The 17,481-nt window shown below is 42.0% G+C and overlaps 1 protein-coding gene across 2 annotated transcripts in view; it reads left to right on the forward strand.

The window, feature by feature from the left end:
* The window catches only part of LOC117257647 (forkhead box protein J3-like), a 91,508-nt gene continuing 74,027 nt past the window's right edge, over nt 1-17,481 (forward strand). For both annotated transcript variants that reach the window (XM_033627885.2, XM_033627888.2), the window contains exons 1-3: nt 1-314; nt 10,900-11,023; nt 11,328-11,802. In XM_033627885.2, the coding sequence (XP_033483776.2) occupies nt 11,443-11,802 (360 nt within the window). In that variant the 5' untranslated portion in view covers nt 1-314; nt 10,900-11,023; nt 11,328-11,442. The remainder of the gene's footprint in view (nt 315-10,899; nt 11,024-11,327; nt 11,803-17,481) is intronic.

Consider the following 17,481-nt stretch of genomic DNA (forward strand, 5'->3'; position numbering starts at 1 on the left):
GTGCTCCGGCTGGCGTTGGAAGTAGTTCCGGTGGTGTAGCAGCCGAGCGGAGCACACAGACCCGGGATCTTCGTGTTGTTGAGCGCAAACGCGAATAGCGGGTCGAGTCCGCCCGTCATGACTGTCGACTGACCACAGCAGCGGTCAGTGTGACGCCTGCACGGCACCGTGCATGCAGCCCCGGCTCACAGCGCCAAAGCACCGCTGGAGCTTTTGTCTTCGAGGGGGAATTTTCAAGTGCACAATCGGCGTCTGGAGCTTCTGGAGCAGAGTACAGAGGAAAAACTGAGCCGGTTCACATTCACCCTACGACGGTGAGTAGTCTGCAGGAGATTTTATTTGAATGTCAGTCATGAAGATTTGTGGCAAACAGTGATTTAACGGGGGAGAAGTGTTACTAAAAGACTGGGCTTTTACTTAATGTCTGGCTATGACAAGTTCGCTGCCTGTCACAGTGTGCATGCACACACACACACACACACACGCACACACACACACACACACACACACACACACACAGGAGCTATTCGTCTTTAACCCAAATAACTTATTTTAACTTTGCAATAATACTCCAGCATTCCGACAGTGGGGACAGACTGTGGAGAAAGTGGCGTTTAATAAAACAATTATCCAAGTGGTGGGCTGCAGTGGACGAGCACGGTGCCTTGCACAGCTGAAAACACTTTTGAAGTGATAACAGAGGAAGCTTGCAGCCTGAGCGAGCAGCAAACCAGCCTCAGACAAGACTCAGACCCTATTAGCTGCAACCTTATTGTATGCAGAGGCACAATTAACTTTAAACTAGTGAATGAAATACGAAGTGTGAAGGAAAAGTAGCAACATATGGAAAGAAATAAGTCAGCTGAAATAATTTACATCACAACATAGCACAACATATTTTGATAGGTTTACATAAAAGGTGTGTGAATACCTGCCAAGGTGTCATTGACACCATAGCAGGTATTCACAGGTGTTGGTTTATTTTTGTTTACTTGTTTAATGTGTGGATTTGCAGTATGTTTGCATGCATATAATGTAAGTATGCCTGTTTGAATCATGGCATCACGCTTTTTAAAGGATGTGTCATTTTTTAGCAGCTCCCCAAGTTTAGTTGAGGACAGTTTATGAAGCATATATACAGTAATATGACTTTTACACCATATACACTGCTCATATTGTGTTGAAAGTTAACATAATTTACAGAATTGTCACAAAAAAAGTGGCTTTATACGGCACATATTTGGGTGAAATGTTTCAACATCGTAGCTTGACGCAGACAAAAGATGCTGTAATTTGCCACAGCAGCTCACTTTTATTTGCCATTTTCCAGTAAGAGTTTTTTGATGGTGCAGTTACGCTCAGCCACTATGGATTTCTTTTCCATAGGCTGCCTCAAACGCACCACTATAGCCTGTTTCCATAAAGAGACTATAACCTTACCATGAACGGTGGCTGTCTTATACTGTAAAGGAGTCATTATCTTTGATCATGCTGCAGTGTGTGCAGAGCCAGCCAATACTATACAATTTCTTCTCTCCAAAAACGCACTGACAACTGGAGGTGTGTGTGTGTGTGTGTGTGTGTGTGTGTGTGTGTGTGTGTGCGTGTGTGTGCGCGTTTGTGGGCAACAGACTGAGAAAACGTTTGAGAGAGTACCCTGTTCCTGATTTGGATGCGCCTCTAATTCCTATCAAGATGAGAGCTGTCTGAACAGATTTCTCTCATCATTATTTGCTCTGAGATTTACTTGCGCTTGTAAATGGTGTTGATTGAGGGTAATTTGGCTTTTTAATTGCCGAACAGCTGCCACACTCACTGCTGATTGCCATTGTAGACTTTCTCAGTAGATCACTCATAGACCCCTAAATGCCTCATTAAAACGTTATGCAGAATCGCATGAAACGTGAAGAGAAGGAACCCTCATAATGTTTTACTGATTTCTGTTTTATCATCGGAAAGGTCGTTGTAATTATCGTCAATGTCAGCAAATGCAGGGCTAAGAAGCGAGTGTAGTAATGACTTTTTCAAAGTTGAATTAAGGGCTATTTGTGGATACACTACATGCATTTGAGTTTCTTTGATAAAGATGAACTCCATGTGCCAGTGTGACGGATGTTAGTTGGGCACAGATGAGAACGACTCCGAGGGCCAATATTCCGCTATTTATTCCATTCTCTTTAGGATGACAATATCACACACACACACACACACACACACACTCATATTGTCTCCAGGTTGGTCACTGCACATCTGGATCATCAGTGCAAAGCAGCGCTCTGAGCACTTTTCTTCTTAATGTCTCAAGCAACACACCAATACCACATAACTCTGACATTTATGGCTGAGTCGATACAACAAAACCTTAACTGCCTCTCTCATAAAGAGTTAAGTTACACCAGGAAAAATCTGGAAAATTTAACCCAGTGTAATAACATGTTTGGAGTTAAGCCACAAAACATAGGTAACGACATAATTACAATTACCACAGAGCAAATCCCTGCAGGAACCAATGCAACACACACATGTACACATTTTTCCAGGTTAGTCACGGCAAAGATGGACCTATAAGAGATGTAAGAAAATGTCGTCTTCACTATCTTGACATAATGTTTTCTGATACTGCATTGCTTTTTAAAAACACTATCAATTTTTAATTAATAGTTTAAATGGATTTGTGGCAGTGGTTCATTTTTTTGTTTAACCCCCCGACTGCTGGATCCGTCATCTATCTTCAGGCTTTTAACTCTGCCACTCCAACGTAACAACATATTGCTGATAAAAAAGTTAAAAAAAAAAAAATATTAATCTGATTGTGTGCAGTGCATATAGTGGAGTGTTCTTTATACTGTGAGAGTTTTCCTAAAATTAGACTCTAAAGAAATCGCAATATATCGCGATATATTGAATCGTAACCCCTGTATTGTGATATGCATTGTATCGCCAGATTTTTGCCAATACACAGCTTTAATATTTACAAAATAACAAAAAATTTCTCCAAGAAGTGGCAGCCAAAATCTCCACAGGGCTACATGAGTCACGTGTCAGAAAGGTAGCTTGGCATGCTAAGCGAGAAGCTTCGGCAACTTTAACAGTGAAATTTAAATGTCTACAAAACTGATATTATTAACTTTATACTACCAGTGGACAATATGCATTAAACTTTACAATTTAAATGATTAGTCTATTAAGAAAACAGTAAAATAGCACCACAGCTTACCCACATCAATGCAAAGCAGCACTGTGAGGGAGACTACTGGAACTCGGCAGGTACACTAAAGCCGCTGTGACTCAGTTAGACCAGGAAATGTTGTTAGATAAAAATAGATAAGGCTTCTCAGTGAGATGAATTAACAAATGCTAAACAGAATTATTGAATAATAAATAAATATCACAAATACAAAATTAAAATAGGAGCTAATTAATTTTGTTATTTTTTAAACCCGTATATGAGTCAGTCATTGCTGTCAAGATTTCATGTCGCCTGCCTGCATATTCATCATGACTTGTAATATATTCTTTTTGTGTGACTTCATAAGTAATGTTGGGCAGTCAGTCACTCTCTTCAGCGTCTGCCAAGAATGATTTGCCACCAAATTAAAACGTGATGGAGTTAAGACACTGAACATGTCCCAAATTATGAGAAAATGTGTTTTGTTGAGCAGCTACTGTTTGAAATGAAAACTTACAGTTGCCTTTTATATATATTTGTTTAAATACATATAGAATTGAAATTCAGCCTTGGCATCCAGGTGTCTGGGTCATTCTATTGAAAAACCCAGTGTAATTTAACTTTGGCATGTATCGTCTCGAAGTATTCTTTTTACATGCTGTGAGGAAGATGACTGTCGGCCTCAGCCGCAGTGTTGATCCCTGTAAACAGCCAGACTATAGGCTCACCCTTTCATACTGCTGCCATTATACAGAATCAGTGTTTAACCTTGGAAAGAATATCTGTTTACTTAAGGACTTACTAAGTGAGATTATGCTTTTAGCAAACACCTACACCCACTCTCTTCAGTTGTATGGATTGATGCCTGTGAGCCATCTTCGTCTTTTACTGTTTATCATGAACACTTCCGCCAGAGCGACTGTTGGTACACTGCTGGGCTCCGAGATGGCTGAGGTGAAGAGGAGGTCTCATTTGCCTTGGACAGAAGTCCTCTAATGTGCCTCTGCAATTATCAGACCGCCACAACGCCACTAGGTCACTTTAATAACCTCAGGTCATATCGATAATCAGATGTTTGAATGAAAGACAAAGTGATTATTGAAATGACCTGATATTAGAGGTAATTACCAGACCCCTGCAAGTGAGTGAAAGTCGAAGCCTTCATCCCCTCTCAGATGCCCCTCAGGTATTGATTTACCTATATACTGCACTGTATCAGACTCCTCTATCTCCAGGCTTGGAAGGGGAAAAATTTGACAACGCATTAGAGCAGACTTACTCTCCTTTTAAGTACCTTTAAGTTCTCTGAGTGCTCCCAGTCAGTGTGATTTTTGTCTCGTCCCCAGGAAAGTACACATAATTTGGATTCAAATGCAGCAAATCCTTTTATCTTGTCAAAATCCTCTTTGATTCTGTTAGGAAAGCGTCGCTATGATTTGAAAGAGAAAGATGTAAAAGATAAGATGGGGGATGATCACTTTTAAAGGGCTGTCATTTGGATTGAACTCGGCAGCGACGCTGCCAGCAACGGGAGTTCAGTGCAAAGCTTCCATTGTGAACCTGATGTAAAGCCTGTGTCTTACACAAGCTGAGAGTGTTGTTGCACTCTCCTGGTTATGTTTTAATGAGTAACAATTGTAAGCCAATTTGCATGTAAAACAATGTAATTATAAACAAGCATCAAAAAGCTGTAATACTTCTAAAAAATGTAAATTACCCTCCATTATAAAGCGCAACAAAACCTAAGCCATGCCTCTGAGCCAGGGCCTCTAGGTTTTGGATGCTCGCTTCCATTATTAATGCTATTCACAAGCCAAACTTTTTAGGTTGGTGCAGTTGGGCTCTTTAATCTATTTTTGCTGTAAATTAATGAATTTTTAAAGAGGACTAGTCCTTGCTGAATAGGGCTGGATGTGGGAATGTAGTTTGAGTCGTGGTGACGCAGTGCTATAGCCCCCTTTACTGTGCAAAGCATGAGTTCACAAACAGCATCCCATCTCTCTCTTGGGACCTTTCGTTGAGGGAGTTTGCCGAAATGCTGCACTCCTATGTTTTATTTATGACAAAATATGCCTTTTTAACTTCGCCGTTGTCAGAATCTGGAATTGTGATAGCTCTTTCCTAGTCGGCAGTGCTAAGTCTTCTGGGTCGCTAACTCCCTCTACCTTGGCAGATGTTTTCAGGTGTTATGTTCTGTGTGGGCTTAGTGAGTTAAATATTTTATTCCAGGCCTTCGGGGATTCAGTGGAACCTACTGATTTTCTTGCCTTTCTTTCAATCAGATGTTCTTTCAGACCTGAGAAAAATTGTGTTAATCAGTATGTTGTTTCATGTCGAGATGCTACTTGATCGACTCTGTCAACATGAGCCGGCCGCTGATGAAAGTGTGATTCTGTCGTGGATAAATTGTCATCCCCTCTCTGTATTACTCCTCCTTCCTTTCAAGCATTAGTTTGCCTGACCACCCGCTTTAAGGCCACAAAATGTATCTCAGTTTGAAACTGCATTACATCGATGCCTCTCCAGGTCTCCTTTGAGAATAAGTAGACAGTATCAAACGATAATTGCTTAACCCAGCTCCATTGAGAGATGAGCAAGCAGCCACCATAAGGGCAGCTGATTTGCCTTGATATCTTATAATTGAACCTTTTCAGGGGTATGTTTTCTGGCGCTGAAGCAGAAAGTAATTAAGACGTTCAATACTGCTTTTTGGACCTTTTCCTCCTTCCTTTGAATGGCCCACACTCCTAGACATGACAGCGCTCAGTATGCTTACAGACTTTCTTTTGACACATTAGCCTCACCGTTGCCAAGGCAGTCCTTCCCAGAAACCCCCTCTGCTCTGCACACTCCGGGTGGGTATTTTGTCATTACTTCATTTTCCTCTGAAAATATTTTGATGCCTCTTTCTTTTGGCCCCCCCCCCCTCCCCTTCTCTCACCCATCCCCCGTCACTCCATTCAAAGTTCTCTATTAAAATGCAGAACTGTAAAGCCTCTCTCAGTCTAAAAGCCTGCTAGCAGCGGGGGACTGTTAGCTGTTAGTGATGCATACAGCTGAGTGAGTGCATCACAGCTACAAAGTCTAATGGGTGAATACATTCAATCACACACAGACCCTCGACTCTTTTAAAGGGACAATGTTCCCAGTCATGAAAGCTCCATCCACAGTGTGGAGAGTGATGTATTTAAATTCTTTGGAGGAGAAAGATTTCTTGTTCATAAATGTCCAAATCCCTGCTCTTCTATTTTTTATATTAATGCGTGTAATCTTTTTCTCTAAGTGCCAGGTAATAGCTCACAACTTTCAAGTTACTAAAGTTAACTTTTCTTTTCTTTTTTTTTTTTTTCTGGGTAAAAAATGAAAATCTGAGATGCCACATGTTCCCTTTTTCTCCAGATTTTGAACCGCTTTTGATAGCGACTAGTGTTAGCCAAATGTCTGTCTCTGAAAATTTATGTTCCTGTGTGCATTCACACTACAAGCGTTCAAACTATTTAATCAAACACTCCCACTTCTGTATGATCAGCTGCCAGACTATCCCCCCTTCACTACCTTTATTTTCTATTCAACTATAGCTCTTTGAAAGCTGTCTGGTTGGTAAAGTTTTTGATGTTTCCTGATCAATGACACAGAGCTGCATCTTGTTGGGTTTTGACTCGTATGTGCAGGGATTGTGTTATTTAGGGTTACTGTATGAGCCCCCAGTCACTGCATTACAATAAGTTCTCTTCTGCCGTGCAGCTCGGAGATCCATTTTAATTTGTGCATTTGCTGAACTGTCATGAAATGTACTTTAAATGAATCTGTCCCATTTCTAAACACATGGTTATTCAAATATTTATAACAGAAAGCAGATGCATTTTGTTGTTTTTGTTAGATTGAATGTGGACTTTACAATCTGGTAATTAGTTTTTTATGAGGTTGCATTTATTTTTTTCCTATTTAGTAATTTAATTCTAATGTCAGTTAATTATAAAAGCATGGTGTTTAAAGTGACACCTCAATTTAATAAACAGTAAGAAATAAATAAAAATATAAATATGAACCTGAGGATGATGTCGTCAACTCGGGCTACATCAGTGAAGAAGATGCAGTGTATCAATAGACAGTGATGAGAAGAGTACTGTAAATCTGTACTCAATTAAAAGTGCAGTTACTCCCATTAACTGAAAATTACCATTTGAGAAACCAATTCAAGTAAAAGTAAAAAAGGTACCCGGTTAATAAATGAATCAAAGGACATGCTACTTTCCATAATTGTGGTTTATCATTTTTTTTAGGGTGTGTGGGACAGTTCAAAATAACACAAAAAAACAACAACAAAGAAAAACTAATATTTTTAACCAAAACATATAGGTTTGCTGCACTTATGAAAGTAACGTTAATACAAAAGTTGAGATAACGTTAGGTTAACTGTTTTCTAAAGCACACCAATTTAGCCACCACTAGCTATTAGATACATTTAAAGGTCCAGTGTGTAAGATTTAGGGGGATTTAGTGCCATCTAGTGGTGAGGATTACAGATTGCAACCGACTGAATCTTCTCTTGGTTAGAATCCCCTCAGTGTTCATTGTTCAGGAGGTTTTTACCAGGAGCCAAATTATCAGCAGTGTTCTCTTCCTCTCCAAAACAAACAAACCAGGCAATGAAAACCAGTAAAAACACTAAGTAAAGCAGTTTCACCTTAAAAAACAAAGTAGCGTTTTTCCGATGCTCTCATTGCTGAGGGGCTGCTAACTACAGTGGCTGATGCGAAAATGTGAATGGCCTCATCTAGCCAATGTTCAGTTTGTCCATTTCTGGGCTATTGTAGAAACATGGCGGTGCAACATGGCGATTTCCGTAGACGAGGATCCGCTCCCTGTGTAGATATGAACGGTTCATTCTAAGGAAACGGAAACACAGTGATTGTTATTTTTAGGTAATTATACACTAAAAAAACATTGATTATATGTTAATATATCATATTAACATGAAACATTAACATAGCTATTGTTAGCTAGCTACTGCATTTTCACCTGCGATTTGCTTAAGTGTGCTCGCAGAGGTTAGAAGAGGAGGTACTAAAAGCAGAGATCTGTGTTTTTCAGGAGGCACAGCACTTCATCATGTAGCTGTTGCCTATTTTGGATTTTGCTACAAACAATGTGGCCAGATGAGGACAGGAATTGCCACTGGAAGCAGCCTCTTGTTCTGGGTTTGTCTCTGTCATCATTACATCATGGTCAAATGAGAGGTGTTGCTTCTTCTTCTTACAGGCAGCTGGCATCTGCAGTAGAGGTGCTCCCCCCCCACCACCACCACCCCACACACACACACACACACACACACACACACACACACACACTCAATCCTGGTATTTAGAGCAGACTAGATGTAATGAAGGTATTAATGGCAAATGTAATAATATAAAGAGATGATTACTGGCTCAAAAATATACTCGATTAGAAATACAGTTTAAAAAAAAGGAACATGAAATGTACTTCTTCTTAGCATGCGCATTAATTGTCTGCTGCCGAAAGACTGTATGGATGTTCCCAGTCCAAATGTTTGTCCCTAAAATGCAAGATTTTACCTGAAGGAACTTCATCAAAGACCGAAATATTTGGAGAAGTGACCTTCCTCTCTCACACACATGCTTTTTCAGAACACCTAGATAACCACGAACATTATGAGAGACGAGAGTTTAGCACTCAGCATCTGTGCATACATTACAATGCATTTCTATAGAAAACTGATAGCCCAAAGATAAGCAGAGATATACTGTAAGCTGTCTCCTCTGCAGTGATCATCTTTCTCCCCTGATACCATGTGGGCCTCTGAGGATGATGTGAAACACATCAGGTATCAGAAACAAAAGGCACAGTGCCGAGGTTAGCCCAGTCACCGTGGGACCAGTTGACTGAGTCGACTAGGTAATTGGTTGCGTCTACCCGCCCAGCAGGGCCCCTCTCCCCAGAAGCCAAGTCATGCCCCTCCTCTTCTCTCTCCGCTCTCTTCTATTACTCATCATCCCAACGCCTCACCAGGCTAGCGGTGCGAAGCTACACCGTGCCGCCATGCAGCCAGCCCACGCTCCCAAACTTCTCAACAACAACAGCCACGGCAGCACAGCAGGTCAGGGCTTGTGGCAGGCTGATTTGCAGCTTGAGCCTCCTTTTAATGAGGGGAAAATAAGTACTTGTTGTTCTGTGTCTTGTGTGTCACCACCCCCATCCCCACCTACCCACCACCACTACAACTAGCAATGCTACCTTCCCTTCAGCAAAGAAAAAAAAAAGAAGAAAAGAAAAAAAAGGTGCACTAATTAAGATGGCTTCCTGGGATTTGGAAGAGGGGGGTTGGCTATGGCTTCTCCCACAGTGGCAGGGCCTTGAGGAGGAGATGGGGGTGGTGTTGTGCAAGAGGCCTCATCGGGCATATCTCTTCTCTCGGTTCTTCTTTCCTTCCCGTAGTCCCACTGCCTGGCTTGTTTGGCTTGATGAGTCTGCTGCTAAACATTTGTTTTTTTCTACTTGTAATTAAGCGAGGATTTTTTTTTTTTTAGGAGCTGAGTACTTCCCTTCCTCTCCTTCATCCTGGTGTACTGGGCTCTCCAGGGGGATTGGTGGAAAGAGAGACAGGGGTTTGTGCAGCTCCTGGTAGGCAGGCTCATTGAAGTTCTCCCACCTTGATTATATACAGTGAGCATGAATGGAAAATGCGTGGGCCAATAGACTTCTTTGTTGTTCAAGGACATGCAAAGGTTACTGCATGGGATGGGAGATGAAGGTTTAGATGTAGATTTCTGTATCCTTAGGAGGCTGAATCCATCCAGCCATTGTTAAGTTTTCACTTGCATTGGCCCACTCTGTATCCGTCTCTTTGGTAAACCCTGTAGGTTCACCTGCGTTCCCCAGAATGTGGGGCGTTTATCCTCCAAAAGCACCGAGCACTAAACAAGACAATTTTCTTTGATGAATCAGAGTGTGGTCTGAATGCAACATCTTCACTCCAGTGATGAGTAACAGTTACATGACATTCTCAGTCCAGTAGTGACAAATCTACAAATGTTCTGTGACTGACTGAAGTACAGAACAATTGGTGAGTAATTCCTCTCTCGCGTACCAAATGATTGTCTTTGTTTTTTTTCCTGAATCATGCTAAAAGTATTTGCAAAAGCCCCCACCACAAAAAAAAAGCGTTCCTCCTCTACTTACACAGGACACGTTTTTAAGTTCAGCGCCGCTCTAAAAATAGCTACCAAATTAAAATGTTGGGGCTTCTTGAGTGTTTTCATTGTTTGTGTCTGTCTGAACAGGATCTGAGACGCTGGGGGAGTAGGGGTGGAGGGAACTTGACAGGAGAGTGAGGCACGTCGAGAGTCAGAGAATGGGAACACGGTGTGGGGGGGTTACGCAGAGAGGGAAAGGGGACGAGCCTTTCGGCTCCTCTAGAGGGTTGGAATTCCTCCCGAGCTGTTCCCCCCATTTGGCAGGCACTTGTGAAAACAATTCCCCAGCTTTTAGTCACTCTGCAGATCCAATTGCCATTTCCACTTTGGAGAGAACGAGAGTGAGAGGCAATCCAGATAGACAGAACACAGAGAGAGAAAGAGAGAAGAGTTTTAATCGGGTTGGACAGATGCCGAGGCCAGTTGAGCGGTTGTGCGATATTAATATCTTATGAAGGCTGTCTGGCAGTGCAAGCTCACCGTCTTGTGTGGTTCTGTGTTTGTGCGTTGCAGCAGCGGCCATTGCAGTGGCTAAATGAAGAACTTGTGAACATGCACGAGGGAAGGACTCTACCTTTCACTTCGGTGACTTCCCCAGATGCTTTGGCCCAAAGAAAGATGGAAAGGAATGGGAAGAGTAAGACCCTTAACTCATACCTCGTCCCCCGTACTGCTTTGATTTTCACTATGTAATTAATGGAATACAACTATTTGATTCAAGTTTTTTCTTCTCCATTGCTCACATTGCAGATCATACTTATGTGCAGTGTTAAAGACCAAGTGATGAACATGCCAAAATATTTAGTTTTCCATTATACAAAGCTACAGTGTATGTGGAAAATAATGTGCAAGTTAACATCTGTGTGTCTCTGCCAAGTGTGCTTTCTGCTCCAGCTAAAGGAGATGAATAGGCGTAGTAAACAAACCTCCTGCTCTTCCAGACTTGAGCCAAGGCTGCTGCACAGCACCCATTCAGTGAGCCAACAGGAGATCCTCCACACGCCACGTCGCTGAGCCTCTCACCCTTCCCTTTCGACCCCTCGACCGACAAGCACCATGACCTCTGAGCTAGAGAGTAGCCTCACCTCAATGGACTGGCTCCCCCAGCTCAGCATGAGGGCAGCCATTCAGAAAGCAGATGCTGGCCACCATCACGGCCACCACCACGGACACCACCACCACGGCCACCATCACGGGCACGGGCCTGGCAAGAAAATCGCACATTTGGACCCAGGTACAACGCTGGACCAGGAGGAAGCTGCACAGCACCGAGACGGTAAACCGCCCTACAGCTACGCCAGCCTAATCACCTTTGCAATCAACGGCTCGCCGCGCAAACGGATGACCCTCAGTGAGATCTACCAGTGGATCTGTGACAACTTCCCCTACTACCGAGAGGCGGGCAGTGGCTGGAAGGTAAGACGAGATGAGAGATAAACTATGTGATGTGGAGTTTGGCTCTTTAGTGTCAAGCTTCTATTGTGAGAATTTAGGATGGTAGACTATTCAGGTCTGTTTTACTACTGTGGATCTCTGGTCTGTGTGTCAACATGTCTTATGCCCTGCTGGATCAGGATGGATCCGACTCCAGCTCTGATTTCATGGTTTCTCATTATCACTGTGGCAGAAAATACTTTAGAAAATTAGTTGCTTATGTAAAAAGTTTAATAAATGTCAATTACTTTTTGGAATTTGAATCAGTCTTTGAAGCCTATAAATGACTTATTTTTATGATTAGTTTCTATAACATTAGTTGGTAGGAAGTTGTTATTAAATTGCTGCTGCCATAATGGAGTGCATCATGGGGCTGACCGGAATGCTTCGAAGCTTTGATCATTGCCATGGTAATCACCCTCTGAATCAGTATTTGAATGCTTCGTTTATATACCACATATATAATATATGCATAACCCCCAAAATCCCAAATAGCCTATGAATTAAGAAATAGTTATTCACCATTATTCGTTCGGCATCTACATTAGATATTTCAGACAAGGACATTCAAACGTAGTGATTGTTTTGTGACTCTGACTCGCAGTCAGTCATCAGCAGTCCAGAAGTACTGAAACTGGGACAGTTTGACTACATGTGACAGGCTTAAAAATGTGAGCAAGATGTTGAAAAAGTCAAGCGTTTCGAATAGTTTCAGAATTTGTGAAGATGACTCAAAAGGTCAGGTGCCAAATATGCCAAAGGAAAGTGGCATATATCACACATCTATCATAATGAAATAATGACAGTAATAAAAACGGTAACACTTTACTTGAAGGTATCTACATAAGGGTGACATGACACTGTCATAACTATGACATGACACTGTCATGAACCTGTCATAAACATTATATACATGTCATAAACGTTTATGACTGATTTAGTGTCATTCAGTTTTTGTAATGACAAGTTGACATTGTTTGGGTTGTCCTGATTATGGCAACTTGACATTAATCAAAGTGACATTACCAGAAGATGTCTTTGTCATGACAAGTTGACATTAAATTTGTTTGGGATGTCCTTATAATGACAACTTAACATTAACCAGGATGACATTACCAGAAGATGTCTAATCAAGTAATCAAGACAACCCAAACAATGTCAACTTGTCATTACAAAAACCGAATGACACTTAATGACAGCAGTCAAAAACGTTTATGGCATGTACATAATGTTCATGACAGGCTAATGATCATGTTATGACAGTGTCATGTCACCCTTATGTAGATACCTTCGAGTAAAGTGTTACCACAAAAACTTCTATTTGTATAGCACTTTTCTTAACAAGGTTACAAGGTGCTTTTCAGAAAAACAAGAGATTAAAACAAAACAGCATCAAAACAACAACAAAATAAAATGCGAAAACAGTGATCGTAAAATATATAAACACTGGGGGATAAAGTAGAATTAGATAAAGTAGAGTAAAATGGCCAACGAGCTTGGTAAATCACATAAAAAGTGTAAGTAAGTAAGTTTGGAGATTATGGTTAATGTTACTGCAACCTGACTGCTCACAGAGTAGCTAATTGTCACATTACTTTAGGTGCATCAGCTGAAAACGGATGTTTCAGAAAAGTCCAACTTGACCTCTGATGCCCAAAAACCGGTATTCGGGACAGCCCCATTGCATCTTGCCTTTGCTGGGGTTGGTTTGGGGTCTGGGGATTGGTCAAGTTTTCTAGGGTTTTGTTTCAGAACGCATCCAAGATGCCCGTTACACTTTTCCGTATATATCTTATCAATACTTTAAACTTTTCAGCATCATTGTTCTGAATGAGAACTTTCTGTTTCGGAGCAAACAGTAGGTGATCAGCTGTTATATTAGTGTTTCACTGTGTATCTTAATTTCAGGTCCTAACTACTGTGATTCTACCTTCCCAGCCAAAGAAATGTGATCACAAATCTCAGTTGAATTTGAGTTTAGTGAAGTTGTTAATGACTTACAAATGTTACAAGCTAAAGCTTGATTCAGATTCAACAAGCGGATTTGTTTCTGGATTCAGATTTGATCAAATGCTCTCGAACCTCAACCCTGTTGCAAGCGCTCAAACTGCACAAATCTGATCTGCTGTTTGCCTGAAGGGCACAGAAACCTTTTAGCGAACCAGGAGTGATTGACAGACGCGTTTCGTCTCATTCAGACGACATTATTAAATCCTTATGTAAATGCAGCTATGCAAATCCTGGCTAATATGAGCAGAAAGGTGGCTGTGTTATTGGAGACAAATGAATAGATCCCTACGGTTGTGTCTTGGGGATTCTCTACCTTATTAGTGAAGAAGGGGATGGATATAGTCCTTCCTGTGACACATTGAAAAGGCTGTCTGCAAACTATCAACCAATTCATCTCTCTGAGAGCGGGAACAGTTTTCTTCTTCTCTCATTATTTCTCTCTCTTTCACTTTCTATCTTCATCTCCCAAGCACTTGCACTCCACCACCGCCCCACCCTCCCCCCTCTCACTTAGTCACTCACTCCTCTCTTCTTCTTTCCCTTTCACGAACCTGTGTTTGTTCCCTGTCTATAATCTTCAACACACCATTCCCAGAGCAGAGATGCATGCCAGAAACGGAGACAAAAAGGTTATGATACAAGCCAGGTTGTGTTGGCAGAGCTTCTTACCTGCATGTAGGATTCAATCAATTCGTTTTCTGTTCGGAGAGAGAGGATCGGGGTTATTAAGACCATTCAGGCTTTCTCTCGCTGCAGCTCATGACTGCCTTCTCCTGCTGGTTGTATTTGGGTGCCAAGATGTTTTAGTATCCCATAATTACACCTCTAGATTCATTGATTTGTGTGTGTGGCTGCATTCTAGTAGCATCATTAAAGCACTGTTCTGATGGCGTTGTGGATATATTTTCACATGTTCTGGCATATATCTGTGATATCAGCGCAGAGAGTTTGTTGTGAGATACATAATACAAAGTTGTGTTGCTTTCTTCTTCCAGGGCCATATAAACATTGCACAATGTTCTCATTTGTCAGTAGTTTACAGAGTATAGTTTTCAGAGCACAGAACTAGGGATATTAACCACCAAGAGTGTTTTTGACCAGTTACATGTCATCCTATAGGTCAGTTTTGCAACTCCTTAGTTTACTGCACAGTGCACCACCCTAAGGGCTGGCCCTGGCTCTCACCTTATGGCTAGTGGTGTCCCTCTGTTAATGCTGACCTGACCCAGCGTTGCTTTGGAAACAGTGGGCCCATCCTCCCGTCTCCCCCACAGTCACTGTGATGAGTAAGCAGCTCAGTTTTGAGCCACAAACCCTCTTTAGCATTGTTAACTATGTTATCACTGAGGACTAGGCAATATATTGACATTACATCGATATTGTGATGTGAGACTGATTTGCTTTTACCCACTTAGTCATTATATCCACATTTCTGATGATTATATATAAAAAATCTCATTGTGTCCATATTTTGTGAAAGCACCTATATTCAACCCTACAGTGTTGTCGCAATATTGATATTAGGGCTGCCCCCTAAGAGTTGATCAAACGTTAGTCAACCAGAAAGGTCATTATTCGGCAAGGTTTCATTGGCTGCTTAGTCACAGAAAATAAATAAATAAACAAATAAAAAGCTGTGCAACTCTACTAGGAGCTGTGCCTTGTCAAAATAAATCTAAACCTATATGACTGGACCATGTGGGAATTTAATTTGAAAGGACAGACACAGGAAGTGGCCATGCTCCGCAGTCAGACAGGAGTCACGTTAATTTCCAGGGCTGGTACCTGCTGTTATTCCACAGGCTAGTTAATAACATGTTGGGCAGGAAATCCAAAGTGTGGGATCATTGTCAGAAGGTGAAGGACGAACCCAAGGTGATATGTAAACTCATCTTCACTGGTCAACTACAAACATGACGTATCATCTGAAACATGTCAGTAGCTACATGCCCATTAGCCACTTAGCACAATCATTACTACTTTGTCGACAGCGTCATTAACAGGCGGCTCGCTCAGTGTGTGACGTATCATGAACATGCGGGTGACTATACTATTGGTCGACTAGGAAAATTCTTAGTCCGGGGCAGCCCTAATCGATATGAGGTATTTGTTTAAAAGTATCTTGCCATTGGATTTTTCCCATATCGCCCAGCTCTGTTATCACTGTTGGCTCTGTTAGCACCAATAGCAGTGTCAGCATGACCAGTGGTGTTGACATAGTCAACAGTGCTAAAGGGATTTTGTGGCTGAAAATGAAGCTGCTTACTACCCGGGCAATCTGGGGGGAGACCTGAGGGTAGCCACCATGTTTCCGCAGCAATACCGTCCCGCAACTACTGATAATAGCTTAATGCCGCTAGCTAACATTAGCTCCCTAACATCAGCTAACCAGTGGAGACTAGAGGGTGGGCAGGGGACACAATAGGCGTTTCTCAGTCTGCGTTCTTGCCTGTACTTGTGTTGTTGCGGACTTGTGAAACGTCATCAGTCGCAGCCTGCGTACTGCATCAGGCCAAGTACAGTCCAAATGGATGTGGATTTGAACTTGCTCTGCCCGTTCCATCGGAGATGCATCAAGAGGTGACTTGTGTGGACTTTTGACAGCCAGGTATCCCAGAATGCATTTCTCACAGACCAGCGGCAATGGCAGCTGTCCTTGGGAGTTTGTACTCCCGAGTCGAACTTGCCAAGTCCGAACTCCCAAGTGCGCAAGTCCAGACTTGGCGTACTTGGTGTTGAGAAACGCCATATGTTTCAGCAAGTTAATGCAGCCAGCTGTTTGTCAGCAAAGCCATCAGAAAAAAGATTTCAAAGTTTTTGCAAATCCGTAAACGCAGTGCAGGCAGACGTCTTTGTCAGTTCTTTATTTCCTCAGCAGCCGTTTGTGGAGTTGCTGGGTGGACAACTGATCAGTTGATTACCATCAGATCTGATTGATGGATGAGAGGAGTGGCTGATGCAGTGGTGAGTGAAAGCAAACTCTAAGACCCAAGCGCAATGAAGGGTCAGGTTTCACTTGAACTGCACCTAACGTTCTGCTGCTCTGTCTGTGCCCAGATTACGTTCTGAGTCGAGAGTATGTTGCAGTGAATAACCAATCAGTAAAGTGGTGCTAATGAACGGTCCAGCTCCAGAAATAGAAAATCAATATGTGGCGACAGATGTTGTTATTGTTGTGGGTGCCACAAATAAATAAATGTGTGGGAAACCCTGTAAAGCAAAATTACAGAAATTTACATCCCTGTGAAGAGCTCAGTTTGTCCCTTCTGTTGTTGGCCTCTGTTGTTATCAATAAAGAGTTACACAGATCTGTAGAGAAAAAAAACATTTACAAACCACTGACCCATGCATGAACTGACATTTTAGAAGAATGTAGTGTAACAAATTTAGCGAGGTAAAGCACAAGTCACATTTCTGTTTTAGTCTTTGAGAAAAGGCTGTAAACTTTTTGCTTCCTGGATGACCTGACTCTAAACAGTGGGGCTTGGTTTATACCAGCCATGGCCGTCACAGGGAAAGTTACATAAGTCCGGTTCATTCCAGTTCAGGTGATTGCTGTCAGCTGTACACAGTGGGACGCAGACATAGAGATTGTCTGGCTGCCACGTTCGGCAGACATGGTCGGCTCACACGTTGCAAGTACACACTTTG

This window comes from Epinephelus lanceolatus, chromosome 8, assembly GCF_041903045.1.
Source record: "Epinephelus lanceolatus isolate andai-2023 chromosome 8, ASM4190304v1, whole genome shotgun sequence".
NCBI lineage: Eukaryota > Metazoa > Chordata > Actinopteri > Perciformes > Serranidae > Epinephelus > Epinephelus lanceolatus.